This window comes from Nicotiana sylvestris, chromosome 2 (assembly GCF_000393655.2).
Source record: "Nicotiana sylvestris chromosome 2, ASM39365v2, whole genome shotgun sequence".
Classification (NCBI taxonomy): domain Eukaryota; kingdom Viridiplantae; phylum Streptophyta; class Magnoliopsida; order Solanales; family Solanaceae; genus Nicotiana; species Nicotiana sylvestris.
Genome location: NC_091058.1, coordinates 149,271,182 through 149,293,136, shown reverse-complemented (window position 1 = coordinate 149,293,136; position 21,955 = coordinate 149,271,182). Strand labels below are relative to the sequence as shown.

At 35.5% G+C, this 21,955-nt stretch overlaps 2 protein-coding genes across 2 annotated transcripts; one reads left to right on the top strand and one right to left on the bottom strand.

The window, feature by feature from the left end:
- Positions 1 to 2,497: 2,497 nt before the first annotated feature.
- Positions 2,498 to 5,088, top strand: LOC104212423 (anthocyanidin 3-O-glucosyltransferase 5-like). Its single transcript, XM_009761670.2, has 2 exons — positions 2,498 to 3,363; positions 4,294 to 5,088. Exons 1-2 carry the CDS (start codon positions 2,581 to 2,583, stop codon positions 4,948 to 4,950), a joined length of 1,440 nt encoding a protein of 479 aa, XP_009759972.1. The 5' UTR covers positions 2,498 to 2,580; the 3' UTR covers positions 4,951 to 5,088.
- An 8,114-nt stretch (positions 5,089 to 13,202) lies between these two features.
- Positions 13,203 to 15,138, bottom strand: LOC138885772 (uncharacterized). Its single transcript, XM_070166751.1, has 2 exons — positions 15,006 to 15,138; positions 13,203 to 13,714 (listed from the first exon to the last, which is right to left on the bottom strand). Exons 1-2 carry the CDS (start codon positions 15,136 to 15,138, stop codon positions 13,203 to 13,205), a joined length of 645 nt encoding a protein of 214 aa, XP_070022852.1.
- Between the last annotated feature and the right edge of the window lie 6,817 nt (positions 15,139 to 21,955).

Here is a 21,955-nt window from a genome sequence, read left to right as displayed (position 1 = left end):
CGAGCGTGATTCCACCCTTCAGGAAATGGCAAGAACTTTGCAGGGATGATGTCAGCCGTCCGAACCCGGATGAACCAATTGTCCCACTCTCGATTCCCACCTTTCTTATCGTCTATGACAAAGGGTGTGGATGAGCGGCACCTCAGAGTTAACAGGCCCCGATTATGGAAGGGTAGATGTAGCCTGACAAGGTGATCGAGCGTGAATTCGAGCTCGGCCTTCTCCGCGAAGAACCTCATCATCAACACCGTTCGCCAAAACGACGGATAAATCTGCGCCAGGGTGGCCCGATACTTCAGACATAATTCAAGCACTATCCTATCAGGAGGGCTAAAGGCGAAAGGATATAAATACACATTCAGGAATCCATCAGTAGAATCCGCAATACCCTCGTTGGGGGAAAGCGCCTTCAGGACTACCCCTTCGATCCACCCACAGTATCTCCTCGCCATCTCCAGATGTTCTCCTCTTAGCAAAGATTCCCTCTCCAAAGCGAACTCCCTTGATTCTTGAGCACCAGGAGCAACACCCCCGGCCTCTTGTCGGATCGGCCCTAAAGTAGTTTCCATGGCTATGGTGGAGCTAACAGGCCAAAACAAAGGTACGCACCAATACTTTCGCGCCTAGAAATATGTAGTCCCCTATACCAGAACGGAAAGACGGCTATTTGAAAATAGTAGAGTCTTGCGAAGAAACCGAGGCCACTCCACATATATGCGAAAAGCAGCGACGATTCACCCGCCCGAGGCAAGCCCCGGGAAGCCAACGGCCTCGATACAGATCGACGGATCGATACTCGACCCCGGAAACATTCTCCAACGAGGAGTCATAACTCGAGGAGTCATTCATATTATCTCCATGCTCGGGGCAGCACTCTACGACAAGAAACCCCAGCCTAGAGAGGTCAGGCCACGATGAGCTCTCAATGACCGGCACTCAGTGCAAGGCAAGCAACTGATCTCACAAATCACTCTCTCTAAGAGGGAAGAATAAATGCAAGAAGCTCCGATCGCGAAAACTACACAAAGGCCTGAGAAAGCGCCCCAAATACATACCCGCTCCTCAGAAGAAGTCTATCTCATACAGCCTAGGCGGACCATCTACATCCAGATCAATAAGGACCCCGGGGTACCCGAAGATGACCTACATCCGGGGCAGCACCCCCGGAGACACCGGAACTCAACGCATGATCTCCAAATAACTCGTGGGACCCCTATAGCCCCGATCCATCCAGATAATTTCTTTTTTCCTATTATACTCACAGTATTAATTACTTATTTCAAATTATTTTCTCAAATTCATTAAAAATATGCATCAATTAATATGGGATCACGATAAATAATGCACTTCATTTATTATTTCTTAAAAGATGTGCAAAATCCATAGTGGACAAGTAAAAATAAAATGAGGGATTACATTATTTATGATATATCGTTTCTAGTTTATGTTGATTGGATTTGACGAGGATCCCTATGAAATGTGATACTTGGAGAGTTAGGTTTTGAAGTTTACGAAGGTTAGGATTCTAAGTCCTTTAAATTATTAACCATAAATTAATAATTTATATATATTCTATTATTTCTTAAAACAAATAATATAAAATTTGGACCACACTTGACGTCGACCAAACCTATAAATTAAACTCCGTCCGTACCTAGATCTTTGGTCCTAAAAAATAGGTAGTTAATATTATGATCACTCAAATATTCACACATAGGTTTCATCCCTCAATGTTACAACAACAACAACAACAAGCTCACTAGTTTCCCACTAGTGAGGTCTAGGGAGAGTAAGATGTGCGGAGCCTTACCCCTATCCTTTGAAGAGTAGAGAAGCTGTTTCCGATAGACCCTCGGCTAAAGAACGACTTAAAAAGAAAAGGCAACTGCAACAAGTAGGAATAACAGCAAGAGGAAAATTAGATCGAATCCAAGAATCAATCAAACTCTAGGTAGTAATAGTCATGTATGAATAAAAGATATCATACTAATACTAATGCTAGCGAACTGAGTAAGACAAAGAGAAATGCTCGGCTATACCTACGAACCTTCTACCATAATCTTTGACTTTCACACCCTCCTGCCTAGGGCCATGTCCTCAATCAGCTCCAGCTGTGCCATGTCTCGCCTAATAACCTATCCCCAAGACTTCTTAGGCCTACCTCTACCCGTCATGCTACCCATCGAGGCTAATCGTCCGCACCTTCTAACTGTGGCTTCTATATTTCTCCTCTTAACATGCCCAAACCATCTCAACCTGGTCTCCCACATTTTATCGTCAATGTTAGTGGTTAGCTGACCCTACTTGGCTAAAGAATTGTCAATTATGTTCGTTTGTTTCTTGTTTTTTTCCCTTAAATTAAAAAAAGAGTTTCATGTCATGTCCCTTTGAAACCGCACGCATTAGACTTCTGTTCCATTTGATTCAACAAATTATTTATTGCTTTCCAAACTTTCTGGTTCCTATAAAGCCCACAAATAAATGATTTTTACTCTGTACAATTCAACAAATTTTCCTCTCCAATACTTGTCCTAGCCAGTGTTTCAAAAATTCTCTCTCTTTTCTGAAATAATATCTCTAATGGATAGATCACAGCTTCATATTGCTATACTCTCAAGCCCTGGAATGGGTCATTTAATCCCAGTTCTAGTCTTAGGCAACCGATTAGCCACTCACCATAACATCAAAATTACAATTCTTGCTATCACAACCAGCTCTTCTTCAGCAGAAACCGAATTTCTCAAGAAATCCACTCTCACCAATGAGAAAAAAACTATAGAAATAATCCCTATTCCTTCAGTCGATATTTCCCACCTAATAAATTCCAGCATTAAAGTTTTCACTCAATTACGACTATTGGTCCGCGAAGCCTTGCCCAAAATTCATTGCACTATAGCTTCCATGACTCATCGTCCAGATGCTTTAATTGTCGACATTTTTTGCACACAAATATTGCCGATTGCTGAAGAATTTAACATTTTTAAGTACGCGTACCATCCAACTACTGCGTGGACATTAGCGTTAGCTCTATATTGTCAAGTTTTTGACAAAGAAATTGAGGGTGAATATGTTGATCTTAAAGAGCCTTTGAAAATTCCAGGTTGCAAAGCACTGCGACCTGATGACGTGGTGGATCCATTGCTTGATCGGAGTGATCAGCAGTATGAAGAGTATGTTAAGCTAGGATTGGAATACGCAGCTTTTGATGGAATCTTGATTAATACTTGGGAAGATTTAGAACCTGAGACTATTAAAGCACTTCGAAATAATGAGAAATTGAGATCGGTACTAAAGGTTCCTGTTTTTCCAATATTTCCAGTTGGTCCCTTGAGGAGAACAGTTGAAACAACTGAACGTGATGAGGTAACGCTAATTTTTTTTTAAAATTTTTTTTAAAAAAATAGATAAACTATTTTTCATTAAGATTTAAGTATGGCGTCCTTTCGTCCTAATGAGTTTGTTTTTCTTCCCTATTAATTGTTGTTTACTTTGTATAAAAAAAGATAGTACCTTCTAATCTTTCATGTATTATCAAACATCTTCTCTATTTTTCTCCAATACATTCTTTCTTTTCCAGAGTCATGCACCTAAAATCAAAAAAATTCTTTCTTTTTTAATTAGAATTTTCCACTATTTGCTTAGTGCAATAATTTAAAAGGTGTATATATTGTCCAGTAAAGCTATTTGCTTTCGATCTCATAGTAATCTTGCTAAGATAGGCAAATATCAGTTTTGCAAATTGTTTTACTCATTTAACATACTTCAACTCTAAATCGTTTGTGATATTTCTCAAAGGATGATCACTAGACAATTAGGCCCCGTTTGGCCATACATTTTGGCAAAGATTTTTCAAATCTTTTTTGAAAATATTGTTTGTTCATAGATTAATGATGTATTTTTGAAAAAATTCTGAAATTATTTTTCAAGTTCCCAAAATCTAGTTTAGGGTAGATTTTGGGTGAAACTTGTTCTCCCACTCACAAAACTTCAAATTTTTTTCAAATAAAATGCATGTCCAAACTTAATTTCAACTTCCAAAAATTATTTTTCAAAACTACTTCAAAAATTATTTTTTCAAGTTTCAACTAAATCTATGTCACCTTAAAATCTTCAATCAGTTATACATATATTGACGTATTTACTCCTATGTTTCTAGCCTAAGCCTGTACATTATTTGTGTTCTTCGTTCATATTTTCAAAATAGGTTCAATGGTAAGAAAAGCAAAATCTTAACTCAATTCTATATGTATAATGTAATTTAACGTGTTTCAATTCATTCATATTACCCAACAGGTGATTAAATGGTTAGACAAGCAAAATCATGGGTCAGTTCTATATGTATCTTTTGGAAGTGGTGGAACACTTTCAACTAAGCAAATGACCGAGCTTGCATGGGGTTTAGAATTAAGCCAACAGAAATTTGTTTGGGTTGTACGTCCCCCGTCCGACGGTGATGCAGATAGTGCCTATCTAAACTCTACCGGAAAAGAGACACGTGGCATGCCGGGATACTTGCCGGAAGGGTTCTTAACTAGGACTAATGAGATGGGCTTAGTAGTGCCTATGTGGGCCAAACAAGTCGAAATTTTGGGCCACTCATCGGTGGGTGGCTTTTTGACTCATTGTGGATGGAATTCAACGGTGGAGAGCTTGACCAATGGAGTTCCTATGATTGCATGGCCATTATATGCTGAACAAAAAATGAACGCCGCCATGTTGACGGAGGAGCTAGGGGTGGCGATTCGGCCGGAGGTTTTGCCGACGAAGGTGGTGAAGAGAGAGGAGATAGAGGGAATGGTGAGAATGTTGATGTACACGAAAGAAGGAAAGACTATAAGGGAAAAGGCTAAGAAATTAAAGAAGAGTGCGGAAAATGCACTAAGTGATGGAGGTTCATCTTACAATTCCATTTATGAGCTTGTGAAGGATATTCGGAGTAGATTGTTATAAGTCCGTCATTTCTTTGTGAAATCTTTTGCTTTTTCCAAATAAAATGCCTTTTATGCATGTTGGACAGGAGTAGTTGATAACCGATCTTTAGCAGTGTATTAATAATGATATTTAATTTGTTAATGAATCTTTACACAATCCCGACCGAATTTGACGTGATATCAAATTTAAATGATTTAGTTTGACTTAAAAAAGGAAAAAATTGTGATACTAAAAATTAAAGGACAAAGCTTTTGTGGGGCCATAATATTTGTGTGAGTATAAATAAGGGTGTATCAAACTAAATCAATGGTGTCGAATTTTAAATCTATAAACCAAACCAGCAAAGTCGGGTTTCAATCCGGGTTTTACGGATCTTTTTTCGGTAAAGTCGTCATAACATAAAATATGTAATTTGTGCTCCAAATTAGTTCAAGTAAAATACAACTATATAATGTATTTTCTAAGAAAATAACGCACTAATATGTGAAATCATAGCATTATACTAAACTATTCAATAACAAAGTTGATAAAATTACATAAAGCAAATGTTGCTAATCAATAAGCCATTAATACATTCTAAAAGTACTATATAGGTATGCTAAAGTAAGTATAGCTAATAAGTACTATTAATTATATAATTAATTAAGCACTAATTAAAGAAAAGATAAACTAAGTTATGCATTGTGTTGAATTGAATTTCTTTTGTTAGCATTAGTATTGATTTGACTTTTACTTGAGTTACTACATTTACGGGCTATAAAATTTATTTATCATTCAAGAATGTTAAATCTAAACTTAAAATAATATGTTAAAAGATAAAATTGTGAAAAAGTTTACGAAATATTTATAAATTATATTATGTTAAATATTTATATGTATAATATATTTTTTAAAATTGTATAAATGTACTATTTGGTTGGTTTGGTTTCGGTTTGACTTTTTCTTAGTTAAAACTAAACAAAACAAATTATGGTTGGATTTTTTTTTCAATATCAAACCAAATCAAACCAAACCATAATCATTTTTTTCCGATTTGATTTGGATTATCGATTTGGTGTGGTTTATATCGGTTTTCTTTGTATACCCCTAATTATCAAAGCTTCTCATTAAGATTAAAGTGGGTAAAATAAAAAGTTAAAATTAAGTTATTTTGTAAATATATAACTGTGTAATTCTTTTTTGAATGAACTAATAAAACAAAAAACTAGTAATTATCTTGACCAGAAGGAGAGATTTCTGTCTCAACGATACAATCCGTTATTTTCATTCTGTCTAACAATCAATTTTCTTTATTTAATTTTTTTTTTTTTTTGCGGGGGGAGGGGAGGGGGTGGGGTGTGGTCTAAGGGTTAGGTTGCAACTGGGGCCTGCATGTTTGCCCTACTACTTGCTTCTTCACATTTTCTTTCTATTTTCTTGACTTGTAGTAAAACTCCACTTCGATGTCTTTGTCAAAAATTAGCTAGTGGTACACTTGTAATTTGATTGTCAGTGGAAAATATTATATCCCATGATCGATCTCACACGAAATTATTTTGACACTGTGTGGATGTCAAATTTGAAAGGAATGTTCCCTAATTTTTTGTTGGAATTGAAGAGGAAATTTGACGTAATTGGTAAAATTGTTGTTATGTTATTAGGAGATCACGAGTTTGAAATGTGAAAATAGTCTCTTGCAGAAATGCAAAGTAAAATTGTGTACAATAGACTCTTGTGATCTGATCCTTCCCCAAACCCACAAAAGGTTAGTGCACTTGCCCTCTAAATTTTTGTTACACTCTTAAGGATTGAGGAAAATTAAACAATAAAGACACATGTTCAATCAAGGCCACAAAATTATTAAAATTTTGGAATAGTTATGAATTTCACTTTTAGATCAACCAAGACGGCTAACGCGAGTAACAATTATTTGAAGTTGATATAATGATAACGAATCATCCCAATAAAAACTACGTGACTTCTAAGTTCTAACAAAAGAGGCAATATTCGCGAATTTGTTAATGACCGCTTCAAACTTTTTACTGGAGGCGACTATGACTTTGTTAACATCCTATTTTATTTTATAATTCAATTTCCTTTTTAAAAATAATTATTAGGCGCATGATCTACAGAAAACTTTCTTACTCAGTTACTTATATATATAAGTAAGAAAGTTTGAGGAATTGCCCAAAAAAAAAAAATTGAATAAACGGGAATAGTTGTCTGATTTTCCTTAGGAAGTTAGAGCCAACGTCCATAGATTTAACTTATATATATACTCGTACAGGTTAAAAAAACTTTTACATCAGATTCATATATTTTAACCAGTTATAGCACACTATTGAATACATTTCACGTTACCGGTTAGAAAAATAATACGCAATTATATGGTGTTATAAGTCATCTTAACTTAATTAATGGTGTAAAAAATTTTAAATCGTGAGTGTACAAAAATTAAATTCATGTATTTTGTTCCTTCTCAAGGAACGTTTAAGTTTAAACTACCTTTGTCATCTACAGTTTTAGCACCTAACTGTTGAAAACATCCTTCTCAAATGACATAGAGCAACTATCATTAAAATTTAAAATCATACTTTAATCTATTTAGATCTGGTTTTAGATACTTGTCCCTTCATATTTCAACTCACTCTTTTGTTGGGTAATCAGTTTTCTACTGTGAGGAGGAATGGGGAAATGATGGGGGACAATATGAGTGATGCACAAGAGTGGAATAACTGTGCACATTACAAGACACTAATAAGTTCATCGTTGGAGAACTAGAAATATATAGTAACATTTTGTCCCAAATAAACTATTCCTCCGTTCCACTTTATATGAACCTATTTCGTTTCTGGTAAGTTCAAACAAGAATGACCCCCTTTTAAATTTAAAAACAATTTAGCTTAAACTTACAACTCTACCCTTAATGAGAAACTTTTATAACCACAAAAATACGCTGAACCCCTTTTTGACTTGTTTAGCACCACACATTCCAAAATTCTCATTTTTTCCATAAATTCCATACACAATCAAACAAGTTCACATAAATTGAAACGGAGGGAGTAATATATAGTACTCCCTCCGTTCCAAATTGGATTAAGTATTTCCTTTTTAGTCTGTTCCAAAATAAATGACACATTTCTACTTTTGGAAATAATTCAACTTTAAATTCATCATTTTACTCATTTTACCCTTAATGAGAATTTTTTATAACCACACAAATGTCATGGCCCCACAAAACTTTTACCCTTTAAGCTTTTAAGATCACAAGTTTCAAAAAACAAAAATTTTCTTAAACTCCGTATCAAATCAAACTACCTCATCTAAATTTAAACGATGTTTCTCCCATTTTTTCAACTAATAACTACACTCAAAATTGTCATCCTTGTTTCTTAGCGGCTGCTGCAGGAGCATGTAATAATGCAAGCACAAGTATGCTTTCTCTCGACAAATAGTACGCAGGATCCAACGTGGTGTCATCTAGGCTCACGGATGCGGAGGCAGAATTTGAATTATATGAGTTTTAAAATTTAAGAATAGTAGTATCAAATATTAGTAATTTGGTTTTTGTTATGAAATATAATTCAAAGTAACAATATGGAACAAGAAAATAAAGTAATTTAGTAAAACATGAACAAGAAATGGAGATAGAGAGAAGGAAGAGATTTTCTTCTTCAATTGTGTGTATTTTCCTATCTATTACAAGGCCTTTATATAGGCATAAAAAGTGAAGAAAATATGTCATGGAATATGTCATTAAGCATTTGAGATGAAAATCATGGAAGAAGAGTAGACATCCACCATAATGTGATATTTATCATAACATTCCCCCTTGGATGTCCATAGATAATGTGTCTCGTTAAAACCTTACTAAGAAAAAAATCCCTGTAGGGAAAAAAAATCTTAGTGAAGGAAAAAGAGTACCCATATCTGTAATACGCTTTATTTGCTGCCTCATTAAAAACATTACCAGTAAAACTCAGTGGGACAAAACCTAGGCTAAGGGAAAAAGAGTACAGCGCGTATCTTACTCCTCCTCATGAAAGCATCACTTTATTTCTCGAAGACGGCGCATTCCAATCTTTTGTCTCAACTTTTCAAATGTTGAGGTTGGTAATGCCTTAGTGAACAGATCAGCCAAATTTTCACATGAACGAATCTGTTGAACACTAATTTCACCATTTTGTTGAAGATCATGCGTAAAAAAGAACTTTGGTGAAATGTGCTTTGTCCTATCTCCTTTTATGAATCCTCCCTTCAATTGGGTTATGCATGTTGCATTGTCTTCATACAAAATTGTGGGTAGTTTGTCACACTTCAAACCACATTTGTCTTGGATAAGATGTATTATAGACCTCAACCAAATACATTCTCGACTTGCTTCATGAATAGCAATTATCTCAGCATGAATAGAAGAAGTAGCCACGATTAATTGCTTAGTCGATCGCCAAGATGTGGTAGTGCCGCCACATGTAAACACATAACCTGTTTGAGATCGAGCCTTATGCGGGTCAGATAAATACCCAGCATCGGCATAATCAACAAGATCGGGATTGCAATCATTGCCATAAAATAAGCCCATATCGGTAGTCCCTTTTAGATATCACAATATGTGTTTGATCTCATTCTAGTGTCTCCTTGTAGGAGCAGAGCTATATCTTGCTAAGACATTAACCGAAAAAGTTATGTCAGGCCTTGCAGTGTTAGCAAGATATATTAGTGCACCAATTGCACTAAGATATGGTACTTCAAGACCAAAAAGCTCTTCATTCTTTTTTTAAGGTCGGAACGGATCCTTATTCACATCAAGTGATCGAACAACCATCGGAGTACTTAATGGATGTGCTCCATCCATGTAAAACCGTTTCAATACCTTTTCTATGTAGGCATATTGATGAACAAAAATTCCGTTTGCCAAATATTCAATTTGCAAACCGAGACATAATTTTGTCTTTCCGAGATCTTTCATCTCGAATTCCTTCTTTAAACATTCTGCGGCTTTGGGAAGCTCTTTAGAAGTGACAATGATGTTCAAGTCATCAACATATACAACAATGATGACAAATTCAGATCCAGACCTCTTAATAAAGACACAAGGGAAAATAGGGTCATTTTTGTACCCTTGGTTTAACAAATACTCGCTAAGGCGATTGTACCACATCCTCTCTGATTGCTTCAATCTGTATAAGGATTTCTGAAGTTTTATGGAACAAGTTTCTCTTGAACTTTTATGTGCTTCAGGAACTTTAAATCCTTCAGGGATTTTCATAAAAATCTCATTGTCTAGTGAGCCATATAAGTAGGTTGTGACAACGTCCATCAACCTCATATCAAGTTTTTCATGGACTGCCAAATTTATTAAATACCTGAAGGTAATTGCATCTACCACAGGAGAATATGTCTCCATATAATCAATGTCAGGCCTTTGCGAAGACCCTTGTGCCACAAGTCGTGCTTTATGCCTTATGATTTCACCATTTTAATTTTGTTTTCGCACAAAAATCCATTTGTACCCCACTGGCTTGACACCTTCAGGTGTTTGGACTATTGGTCCAAAAACTTAATGTTTTTCGAGTGAAGCCAATTCCACTTGAATTGTATCTTTCCATTTTGGCCAGTCATTTCTCCGTCTACATTTATCGATAGATTTTGGCTCAAGATCCCCATCTTGTTTCATTACTTCAACTTCAACATTATATGCAAAATTGTTGTCAACAATAACGTTATTTCGGTTCCACCTTTTTCCCGTAGAGACATAACTTATTAAGATCTCTTCATTTTCATCATTTCCAGGTACTAGAACCTCCTGTGAGGTCTTATCAATTATTATGTCTTTATGCTCCTCTTGAGCAATTGCCTCTATGTTATGATCAACTTGATCATTCGCTCCTTTCCTCTTTCGGGGGTTCTTATCCTTGGAACCGATTGGTCTACCACGTTTAAGGCGTGGCCTATACTCTTTTTCATTATCATACTGTCCAGCTGAGACATCAATTCGAATTGGAGCATTTACAGCTGGAATATGCGATTTAGTAACCCGTGGAAAGTTAGTAAATGCATCTGGCAATTGATTTGCAACATTTTTCATATAAATGATTCTTTGAACTTCTTGTTCACATTGATTTGTACGAGGATCCAAATGAGATAAAGATAATACGTTCCAATCTATCCCTTTTTTCACCTGTATATTTTCTCCCCCTAATGTTGGAAAAACTGATTCATCAAAATGACAATCAACAAATCTGGTTGTAAACAAATTTCCTGTCATAAGCTCCAGATATTTAATAATAGAAGGAGATTCATAACCTACATATACTTCCAACCTTCTTTGAGAGCACATCTTTGTGCGTTGTGGTGGAGCATTGGAACATATACCGCACATCCAAAGATTCTTAGATGGGAAATATTTGGCTCCTGACCAAAAACCAACTGTAATGGGGAGACTTCATGATAACTGGTTGGCCTTAAACGCACAAGTGCTGCTGCATGCAAAATAGCATGTCCCCACACTGAAATGGGATGTTTTGTCCTCATTAGTAATGGTCTAGCTATTAATTGGAGGCGTTTAATCAATGATTCTGCTAGACCATTTTGAGTATGAACATGAGCAACCGGATGCTCAACTTTTATTCTAGTGGCCATACAATAATCAGTAAAGACTTGAGATGTAAATTCACCAGCATTATCAAGACGAATTGTCTTAATTGCATAATCTGGAAATTGTGCTCTTAATCTTATTATTTGGGCCAACAATCTCGCAAATGCCATGTTACGAGTTGACAATAAGCACACATGTGACCATCTTGTAGATGCGTCTATCAAGACCATAAAATACTTGAATGGTCCACATGGAGGGTGTATAGGCCCACATATATCACCCTGTATACGTTCCAGAAATGCAGGGGATTCAATCCCAACTTTAGCTGCTGATGGTTTAATAACCAATTTTCCTTAAGAGCAAGCAACACAGGAGAATTCCTTAAATTGAAGAATCTTCTTGTTCTTCAATGTGTGTCCATTTGAATTCTCTATTATTCTGCGCATCATGTTAGAACTGGGATGACCCAACCGGTCATGCCAAATGATAAAATCATTAGAAGTAGTAAACTTTTTGTTTACTATGGCATGTGATTCAAGCACACCAATGTTTGTGTGGTACAACCCAGAAGAAAATGCGGGTAATTTTTCATGCACATATCTTTTACCCGCTTTTATTGTAGTAATATAAAGGTATTCAACCTTTCCTTCGTTTGATGTCTCAACATGGTAGCCATTTTGGCGAATAGCTTTGAAACTCAACAAGTTTCTTTGAGACTTACTACAATACAATGCATTATCAATAGTTAATATCGTTCCTTCGGGTAATAATAAGGCCGCTCTTCCGGAGCCCTCAATCAACTTTGTACTACCGGATATTGTATTAACATAGGCCTTTTTCATAACCAAATAAGAGAAAAATTTCTTTTCTCTTAATATTGTATGAGTTGTAGCACTATCCAAAAGATATAAATCTTCATTACTCATCTTGGATCCAATTGAAGACTGGGGAATTTTAATTTCTTCATAAAAAAAAGAATAAAAGTACATCATGAAAAATACGGAAAACAAACATCTTCAACAATAACATATGACAACTTAAGTACTACTTAAAAATAAAAACAACTTTAGATGAGATAAAAACACTGAAAATAACAACATAATTGCATTTCCCAATAAAATGATCAAACTTTAGTTTTGATCTCCAAAGAAATCTTCAACTTCCAAATGAGTAAGATCATCGAGGCCTTGAAAATCATCATCTTTCAAAGCAAGATTTTCCTCGGCATTGTCATCATTTTTGTTTGAAGGCCCTGCCTCAAAATCATTTTTAAAGGTCAAGTGTGACTCCACTGGGGCATTAGCAGAAGATGCTCCAACATTATTTGCCTTTCTTTTGATGGAGTTTTGATAAAGCCTGACAAAATGCTCAGGTGCACGACATTCAATTTTCCAATGACCTTTCATGCCACAGCGGTGGCAGTTACCACTTTTGCCTCTTGAAGGATTGTTTTGAGAACCCATATTGTTCTTTCGTTTTCCATGACCACCACGATGACGACTATCATATCGTCTCTTACCATTGCCATACCCACGTACATTCATATGGCCATGATTATTATTCTGTCTTTTTTCAGACTTATCATGTCTAGCTGCCATATTTGCTTCAGGAATCGGAGCTGACCTTGTGGGACGAGCTTCATGATTTTTCAGTAAAAGGGTGTTATGTTGCTCAGCCACCAGAAGGCATGAGATCAATTCAGAATACTTTTTAAAACCCCTTTCACGGTATTGTTGTGTAATACCATATTTGAGGCATGGAAAGTTGTAAGAGTTTTTTCCAGCAAATCCTCATCATTCATAACTTCCCCACATAATTTCAATTGGGAAGTTATTCGAAATACAGCAGAGTTATACTCACTTACGGTTTTAAAATCTTGCAATCGTAAGTGCATCCACTCATATCGAGCCCTTGGCAATACCGTAGCCTTAAGGTGATCATACCTTTCCTTCAGGCCAGTCCACAATTCAAGTGGATCTTTCACTGTTAAATATTCAACCTTCAAACCTTCATCCAAATGATGACGAAGGAAAATCATGGCCTTCGCCTTGTCCTGGCTTGATGCCTCATTACCCTGAGTAATGGTGTTACCAAGGCCTTTAGCGGCTAAGTGAATCTTAGCATCGAGAACCCATGATAGGTAATTCTTTCCAGAAATATCAAGTGTCACAAACTCAAGCTTTGACAAATTTGACATAGTAAAAACTATCAAAGAAAATAAATGAATTAGAAATGATTAAGATGATAGTGAAAATAAATAAATGGATATAAACATTACGAATGTTTAAATTGTGTTGCCATATAAAACATATAGTGATAATGATAACATTAATCTATTTATTAGTACTTATGCAGATTTGAGAATGAAAGGTTACATATTATATCAAACAACAATTTCTATAAATGAAGACAAAATATACATAATAATATAGGTTTAATGTGATGGATTTTAATGCCAATAACTAGCAATTTATCATGTTTGCCACAGTGTAGTGTGATTCATATTGATTCGTAATGATCACTTGTCATGATAACAATTTGACTTAATTCATACAATACAATACCACTAGAATGGCAAGAAGAGAAGAAGAAATGTAGAAGATAACCTGTTATACCTTTCGGATGAAGAATTGCACTTAACTTTCGACAAGGCTAGAATCGTGTTGATAACGTGTTATGAAATATAACTCAAAGTAACAATATGGAACAAGAAAATAAAGCAATTTAGTAAAACATGAAGAAGAAATGGAGATAGAGAGAAGGAAGAGATTTTCTTCTTCAATTATGTGTATTTTCCTATCTATTACAAGGCCTTTATATAGGCATAAAAAGTGAAGAAAATATGTCATTGAACATACAAAATATATCATTAAACATTTGAGATGAAAATCATGGAAGAAGAGTAGACATCCACCATAATGTGATATTTATCATAACAATTTTGAATTAATATTTATATATATTCAATAAATTTAGTAATACAAATATAAATTATGGATTAAAACTATTAAACTCAACCAAAATCTTAGCTTACTTTCTAACCCCCACCCCATAGTTGAACGTAGGGGCGAAAAACCAAAGGCCCTACAATCAGTTTTTTTTTTTTATTATTTATTTTCTTGTTTGTCATGATGATAACAATGTACTACCTTAGGGTACTTGTGCATGTAAATTCGTAGAGTACAACTCATATGTATCAAAATTGTAAAAAAGATTATATTGTAAAATGACTTAATTAAATTAATTATAGATAAATATTTCATGGCATGCACGAACAGGTACCCCAAAAATTAATAAATTGATAGTGTAAGCTGATCATGTTGCATATATTAGTCTTTAGAAACTTGTAGGTTTTGAATTTGAGTTTCTGGTGTGTGAATTTTTTTTTAGGAAACAGAAAATATATATATTAGTAATTAAGTAGGGTTCAATACATTGTATGCATACTTGATATCTCTAAGGACCCTTTGATTACATAGGCTTGCTCTAGTGTTACAAGCATCACAAGATAGAAATTTCTCAAAAACATATTGTTCTAGTAGTTCCTTTTCCACAAAACATTTTACATAGGGTGGAGCTTCAACAAAAGTGTTCTTGTCTTCCAATTGATCCTTAGCCTTTCTTGCCATTTCATGAGCTACACTATTCCCTTGCCTGAATGTGTGCTGGAGGATTATCTCCTTATGTTGGTGCATTAACCACCTACATTCATTAACAATATCGTCATATAACCTATTGTCCTGTAGGATGGATTGGATAGCCTCCACAGAATCTATCTCTATTATTAGCGGGTACATTCTCCATCCTTAGCCATTTTGAGTCCCTATAGTAGAGCTTTTATCTCCGCTTCTAATGATCCGCCTGCATATGATTGTTAACCAAAGCCCGCAATCCAGTGTCCTTTGGCATCCGTGAAAATACCTCCCAATCCACATTTTTGTGTAACACTGTCAAAACTAGCATCAACATTAAGTTTAGACCATCCTTTTGGTGGTTTTTTGCCATGCAATTTTGATGTGGATTTTTGGAGGAGTGTACATACTTTTTTCAGTGACGAGTTTATATTCAGTAGCCTTTTGAATAATAAATTCACTATTGATGAGAGTAGTCGTATTATTTTGGTAATTATTGTTTCTATTCATCCAAGTGTACCATATAATAAAAGAAAAGAAGAGGTCCCAATTAATAAAATTATTTCTAATTGGATAGTTAAAAATTTTCAATTGGTTCAGCCAGTGGTCACCTGGTGCTTTATAGTATTGATGCCACCCAACATTATCCCAAAAATATTTGGTCGCTTTGCAGGTAAAGAAAATGTGGGCTATAGATTCTTCCTCGTTATTTATGCATATAGAGCACATTGGATCGACGTTTAAGCTAATTCGTGCCAGATATTATCTACAGGGAATCCTATTATGGAGATATTGCCACATAAAGAATTTTATTTTATTGGCACAATTAAGGTTCCAAACCCATTGGAAATCTACTAGGTTGTTTTTGGAGACTCTAATAAGTTGTAGCATGATTTGGATGTGAACAAACTTTTAGTAGTTAGTGACCATATAGGAATGTCACTTCTTGGTCTCTTTAGCCGGATTCTAACCTTACTGATGGTTTCCTTAATATTGTTAGGAATATTAAGAGAAATTTTATCAAAGTCCCAGTTTTCCCCATTAAATAAGTCTTTTAATTTTAAAGTTTGATCCTTTTTTTGGACTGGTCCTTCCACTGTTTCCCTAAGACTTCCTACCTTTGGGATCCAATTGGTTTCCCACATGTTCATGTTGGAGAGAATGTGAGGAGACCAAATAATACCTTTAGAGCATAAATCTCATCCCTTTTTAATGCTTTTCCAAATGAAAGAATTTTTATTCTTGGCATTACTAGATGCATAGGAAGAGATTAATAGAGTAGCCCAAGGAGAGGTAGCATTGGTGAGCATTCTCCATACGATACTAGCTAATGTGCATTTTTTGAATTTGCATTATGGATACCCAGTCCTCCATTTGTTTTTGATTGCCAAATGGTAGACCAATTTATAAGGTGAATTTTTTTCCTCTCATTTGTAGACCCCCAGATGAAATCTCTTTGTACTTTATCTATTTTATTAAGGGTCTTTCTGGGCAGTAAAGTGTATTGCATAAAATGGTTTGGTATTGAATTTAAACAAGAATGTGAAGGCGTTGTTCTACCTGTTGATACCCAATTTTTTCTATATGTTTTGCATATGCATAAAAGCCTTCAAAGTAGCATATATATGCATACATAAGCATGCCCAAGGTTTTATTATTTTTCCCATAATTTTAAGGGTTTAAATTGATTTATTTTCTCCCCTTTTATCCATAAAATCCAATAAGTATTTCCAAAATTATTATTTTGATAATTTATTTATTGAATTTCTATATTTATGCCAAAATATGGCTAATCTAATTTTTATGTGTTTTCACAATTATATTTAGTATTTTTAAAAGCTAAATTGTATATAATTGCAACATTAGCCCATATTTAGATATAATTATGTTTATATGCATAAAATTGGATCCTACATTTTTAAATTGTTAATTATATATTTTAAATCATTTTGGTACCTTAATTTATTTTCCATAAATTACCATCCATTTTTTATAAATTAAATAAGGGAAAATTGGCTATTTAAATAACAACCAAATTCGGCTTTCAATTATAGCCAAAATTGGACCCCTTTCCAGCCTAATTTCACACCCAAATTACCCAACCCATACCCTATTAATCCTTACCCAAACCCGGAACCCACCTACCCATTTTAATCCTGAACGTTGATCTCCCAGATCAACGGTCCAAATAATTCCTTTCCTTTTTAATTTTCAAACGACCCCTAACCCTAAGTCACTTTTCCAAAGGCACCGCATTTAGATGCTCTCTCATATCCACTCTTCTCTTAAACTTAACCCTAGACTCCTCCACTCACCTCCTTCTCCGGTCATCTCCGACGACTATCTCTCAAACCCCAAGGCTCCAATGGTCACTCTCATCACCTTGCTCATCATCTCTAAGGCATTCAAGGGTCCTGGGCCATGCCAATTCGGACCTAGGGTTTCTTATTCTATTGTTCGAGGCTTCTCTGGTGTGATTTTAGGCAAAATCACACCATGTGTGTTACGATTTATGAAGTTAAAATAGGTTCTTTCGATTTCTACCTAGGTTTCCTTTTGAAACCCTAATTCTCTTCTGGATCTCTCAGATCTATGTTATTTTCATGCTTTAAACCTGTTTCCTTCTATGATTTGCTTATTTTCGAGTTTTCTTCTGAAAGATCCTCTAGTCTAAACTGTTCTTACTTTCTTTGAAAACTAAGATTTTCTTGGAGTTTTTTCTATACCGGTTTCAACTGATTTCTTTATGATTAAACCTTTTTCCCTTGTTTATTTTGACCGATTTTATGTTCCTACTGCTTTTTAACTCGACTCTTTTAAAAGGCCCTATTTTTTAAAGAGTTTCCTTTACTTGTTCTGTGTGTCAGCATGATTCTCTTTACTTGTGTTAAAGATTTTTCTTTACTTGTTTCTGTGAGTTAGCATGATTCCCTTTACTTGCTTCTGTGTGTTAGCATGATTTTCTCTACTTTTGGTTCCATGTGTTGGCATGATTTTCTTTGCCTTGGCTCTGCATGTTAGCCTGATTTTCTTTGGTCTTGTTAATCTCTCATGGTCACCATGCTTTGAATATGTCCTATTGAATTTTTAGCCTACTTACATAACCTCTATATGACTGTGCTTGCTTATCTTTATTTCTTTCTGCCTATATAATTGACCTTGTTTTGTTTGCTACTTCTATTCATTCGTCTCTATTTATATGTTGAAACACGCAGAATCATTACCCCTCATGATTGATTCAGATTTTCCTTAACTGTTGGTAATTGAAAGATTTTCCTTCAAGGCCCTAGAATTCTACTTGTCTGTTTGAATTCACTGATTTTATTACCTTATTTACTATAATACTTGGTTTTACTTAGTCTTTCCTTAATTGGGTCTTTCTGAATTTGGTCCTAATCGACTACTTTATGCCTAATGGACTCTAGCTTCTTTCCTTGTTTAATTATGCGCCGATTCCTCCTTTCCCCCTTATATGGTACTGAATCTTTCCGTTTGACCTTGATTCCCCTAACTCAAGGAAGTACTTCCTTGATTCTCTAAGTGATTGATTCTGAGTTCTTAAATTAGTATACTACTATGTTTTTTTACCTTATTCCACTACCTACTTTCAACTATAAATATCCTAAGTCTTTCACAAACAAGACACACTTGGCTTCCAAGAAACCCCTTTCTTATTTAAAATCTCTATGTTATTCTATTACTATTAGCCGACTGCAAGTCATGGCTAATCATTTGTGCTCTTTGGTTCTTTTATTCTGCTTACTTCTATCTTCACTGGTATGTCCTAGTTTAATTTACAACCACAACAACAACATGTTTCTTTTCTTGTTTCAGTTTCTTTTATTTCTAGCTTGCTTTTACTTATGGTTTTGTTGTGGAGTTTGTAGTTAAACATGCTAGTTAACTCCCATCCCTTTAAGCTCATGTATTCCCTTGTGTGATTCAAGCATGTCTGGACAATTGTTTTCCTTTACCTACTGTGCACTTACCATTTTGTGAATCCCAAATCCCTATTCCCCTTTTGGTGTTTATGTTCCTCATGACTGATTTATGATTATGATAGTGTCAAGCTATCTCTTAGCATATCCATATCACTCCTAATACTCTTGCTGGGGTCATGTGTCTGCAGGAAATGTCTGTGTATCCCCAAACCCCTTAACCCCTGTGTGATTACTGAATACATTTAGATTATGTGAACTTGTTGTTTGTGGTCTTATCCTGAAGTGTTTGAACTCTGTTTACTACTCCAACCTTTTTCAAACAACCTCTATTGCTTTACTAATTGCTTTCAACACAGACCTTTAAGTCCACTCTTTAATAAACTTCTTTCAAACATGTGTCCTGCACTTTCACTCTACTCTTAGTTAATAAGTTCTGTCCCCTCTAGTATGTGTACTGTCTTGGGATCCTCTTGAGAACCCTTGGAACTCAGGCATACTGAGGCTGGCTTTCCACACTGCACTAGTTCAATGCTTGGCTACTAAGTCTAGGTGTAAGCATTGACCGGGGTCCTTGAGACCCTTAGGTAACTTTGATGAACCTAGACCCTGATTTGTCTGTGGAAATGAGGTTTGAAAGACCATTGGAGGCTTTGGGAAACTTGGGCCTGATTGCAGGCTCCCTATATAATTGCTTCTTACTTTTCTATTTCATTTATGTAATTCATTTGTTGGCCTGTAATATTTTGTAAACAGATAATTCGGGGTAATTTAGTAAAAGGGGTGGGTAGATGTATACTTTATGGGGTAATATGGGTAAAAATCCTGCTATTAGATTTTACTTTCAAATCTTCCTGCTTTACTCAATAGAAAACATATTCATAGGGTATGACTCTTGTTGAATCTGATTTTATTTTGCATAATAGACATCATGTCTATAGGTTTTTCACTTTTAATGTCATTTGCATCAGATATAAACAATGTTCATAAATCCTGCATTTGTCATGTTAGAAACCACGTTTCCAGGTTCCAAGCCATCATGTTTTAAATCAATTCAAGTATAGATACCATGCCTATAAGACATAATTCTGATTCAATAAGTTACTGCTAATTGCCTAAAACTAGTAACACGCCTAGATACCATGCCTACAGGGACTTCTACTCGCAATTATGTATGATAATCTAATTAGCCTAATGTGTCGATTTTATCTCACCTAGTTTACTTCTTATAACTGGCCTTGTCAAGCGATAACTCTCTAAAACCGGTCCTTTCATAATTGCTTTAATCCCGTTAGATATTCTTCCAATAGGTATTGAAAGGTTCTATTTCGAAAACTTGTATGTTTCTCCATTAACATAGACACAGTTCTGCATATAGGCAAGCCTTAGGGCATTTTCAAAACTTGCATTTCTCTGAAGCTGTTTCTGCCACTCGACGTCTCTGAATTCTAATAAGCTTTTAAAGAGAAGGTCCTAGACAGCTAATAATGTTATGACTTCTATATTTGAAAGTGGTTTATTTCTGCATAATCACTTAGAATTTCTGTTTTAGGACTTTGATTACTAAAGACCTTACTTGTGGTTGAGTCGTGCTGCATGCATGCTTGTTTGCGGAGGAAACTATGAGCCTTTTACTTGCTCTCATTATGTGAAAGTCCTAGATGCTTTTTGACTGTTGCCTTAGAGTTTTGCCTTTAAAACCTTAGGGGTACGTCTGGAACTACCTATAGGTAGAGGTCCCAACTCCCTCCGGGACTATTAAGAAGGGACGGGTAGCAGCACGCAATAAGAATCAATGACCAAACACTCGCTTTGCATGACCAATAAGAGAATGGGAAGGGTGGACATGGGATATGATGACTACGCATTAATGTCACGTGTAGACCCTCATTGAGGAGTGTTTACCGGACATTGCGTGGGGTGATCCTATAGGATAAATAACCTAGGACCCCTTCTTACCCCTCTCCTTATTTAAAACTTTGTTTGTATAATTTGTTCAAACCTTTATTTAATTACTTGACTTGTTCAATGAGCTTTACTACTTACTTGTTTATATGGACTAATTTGTAAGTATAAGTTCAGTCGGGACCCACAGCTGTGGACCAAGAGGGGTGCCTAACACCTTCCCCTCGAGGTTATTTCGAGCCCTTACCCTAATCTCTGGTAATGCAAACCAACCCAAGAGTTAATTGCTCTAAGTGCCCTAACGCACCATAATCCGCTAGGTAGCGACTCTTCAAATACCCAATTCCCAAAAGGAAACGAGTCATTACACCCCGTGAATGTCAAAACCTGGACCTCCCTCTGCAAGAATGGGAAAAAGGAGGCGCGACAGCATGACAACTCTGCTGGGGATATTTTTAGGCTCTTACCATAATGAACTTGTTTTTACAAATTATTCCAAGCATGTTTATCCCACACCCTACTCCCTTATCTGGATTTAATTGTCTATTTTTTTCAAGCGTTTATGATTCCTTTATTACCCTGAAAATTGACTTGTCTCTTTGTTTGGCTTTTTATGTAACTGTCTTTTCAATTATTTAAATGTTATATTTATTTTTTTCCTACGCAAAAATATTTGCCTACATGTTATCAACTACTGCATAAATCATGCTCCATATCATATTCCACTCGTGCGTCTCAAATCCTATTGCAACGCTTTAATGAGTGGTTTCATTCTTCCTATTTGTTAACCTTAAATTCGGAAAAGCTTATTTGTGGTAAAACCAGTCGATCAGCGGTGCAGTCGACGGTTCTGTGCCTTCCCCCTCAAGTTGTCCGCTTGAGGGTACCAGTCTAAAACCCCATAGAAACCTTACTCGATTTAAATTGTGTATGCATCATGGTCAAACCTAGTTGGATCAAATATGTTCTCC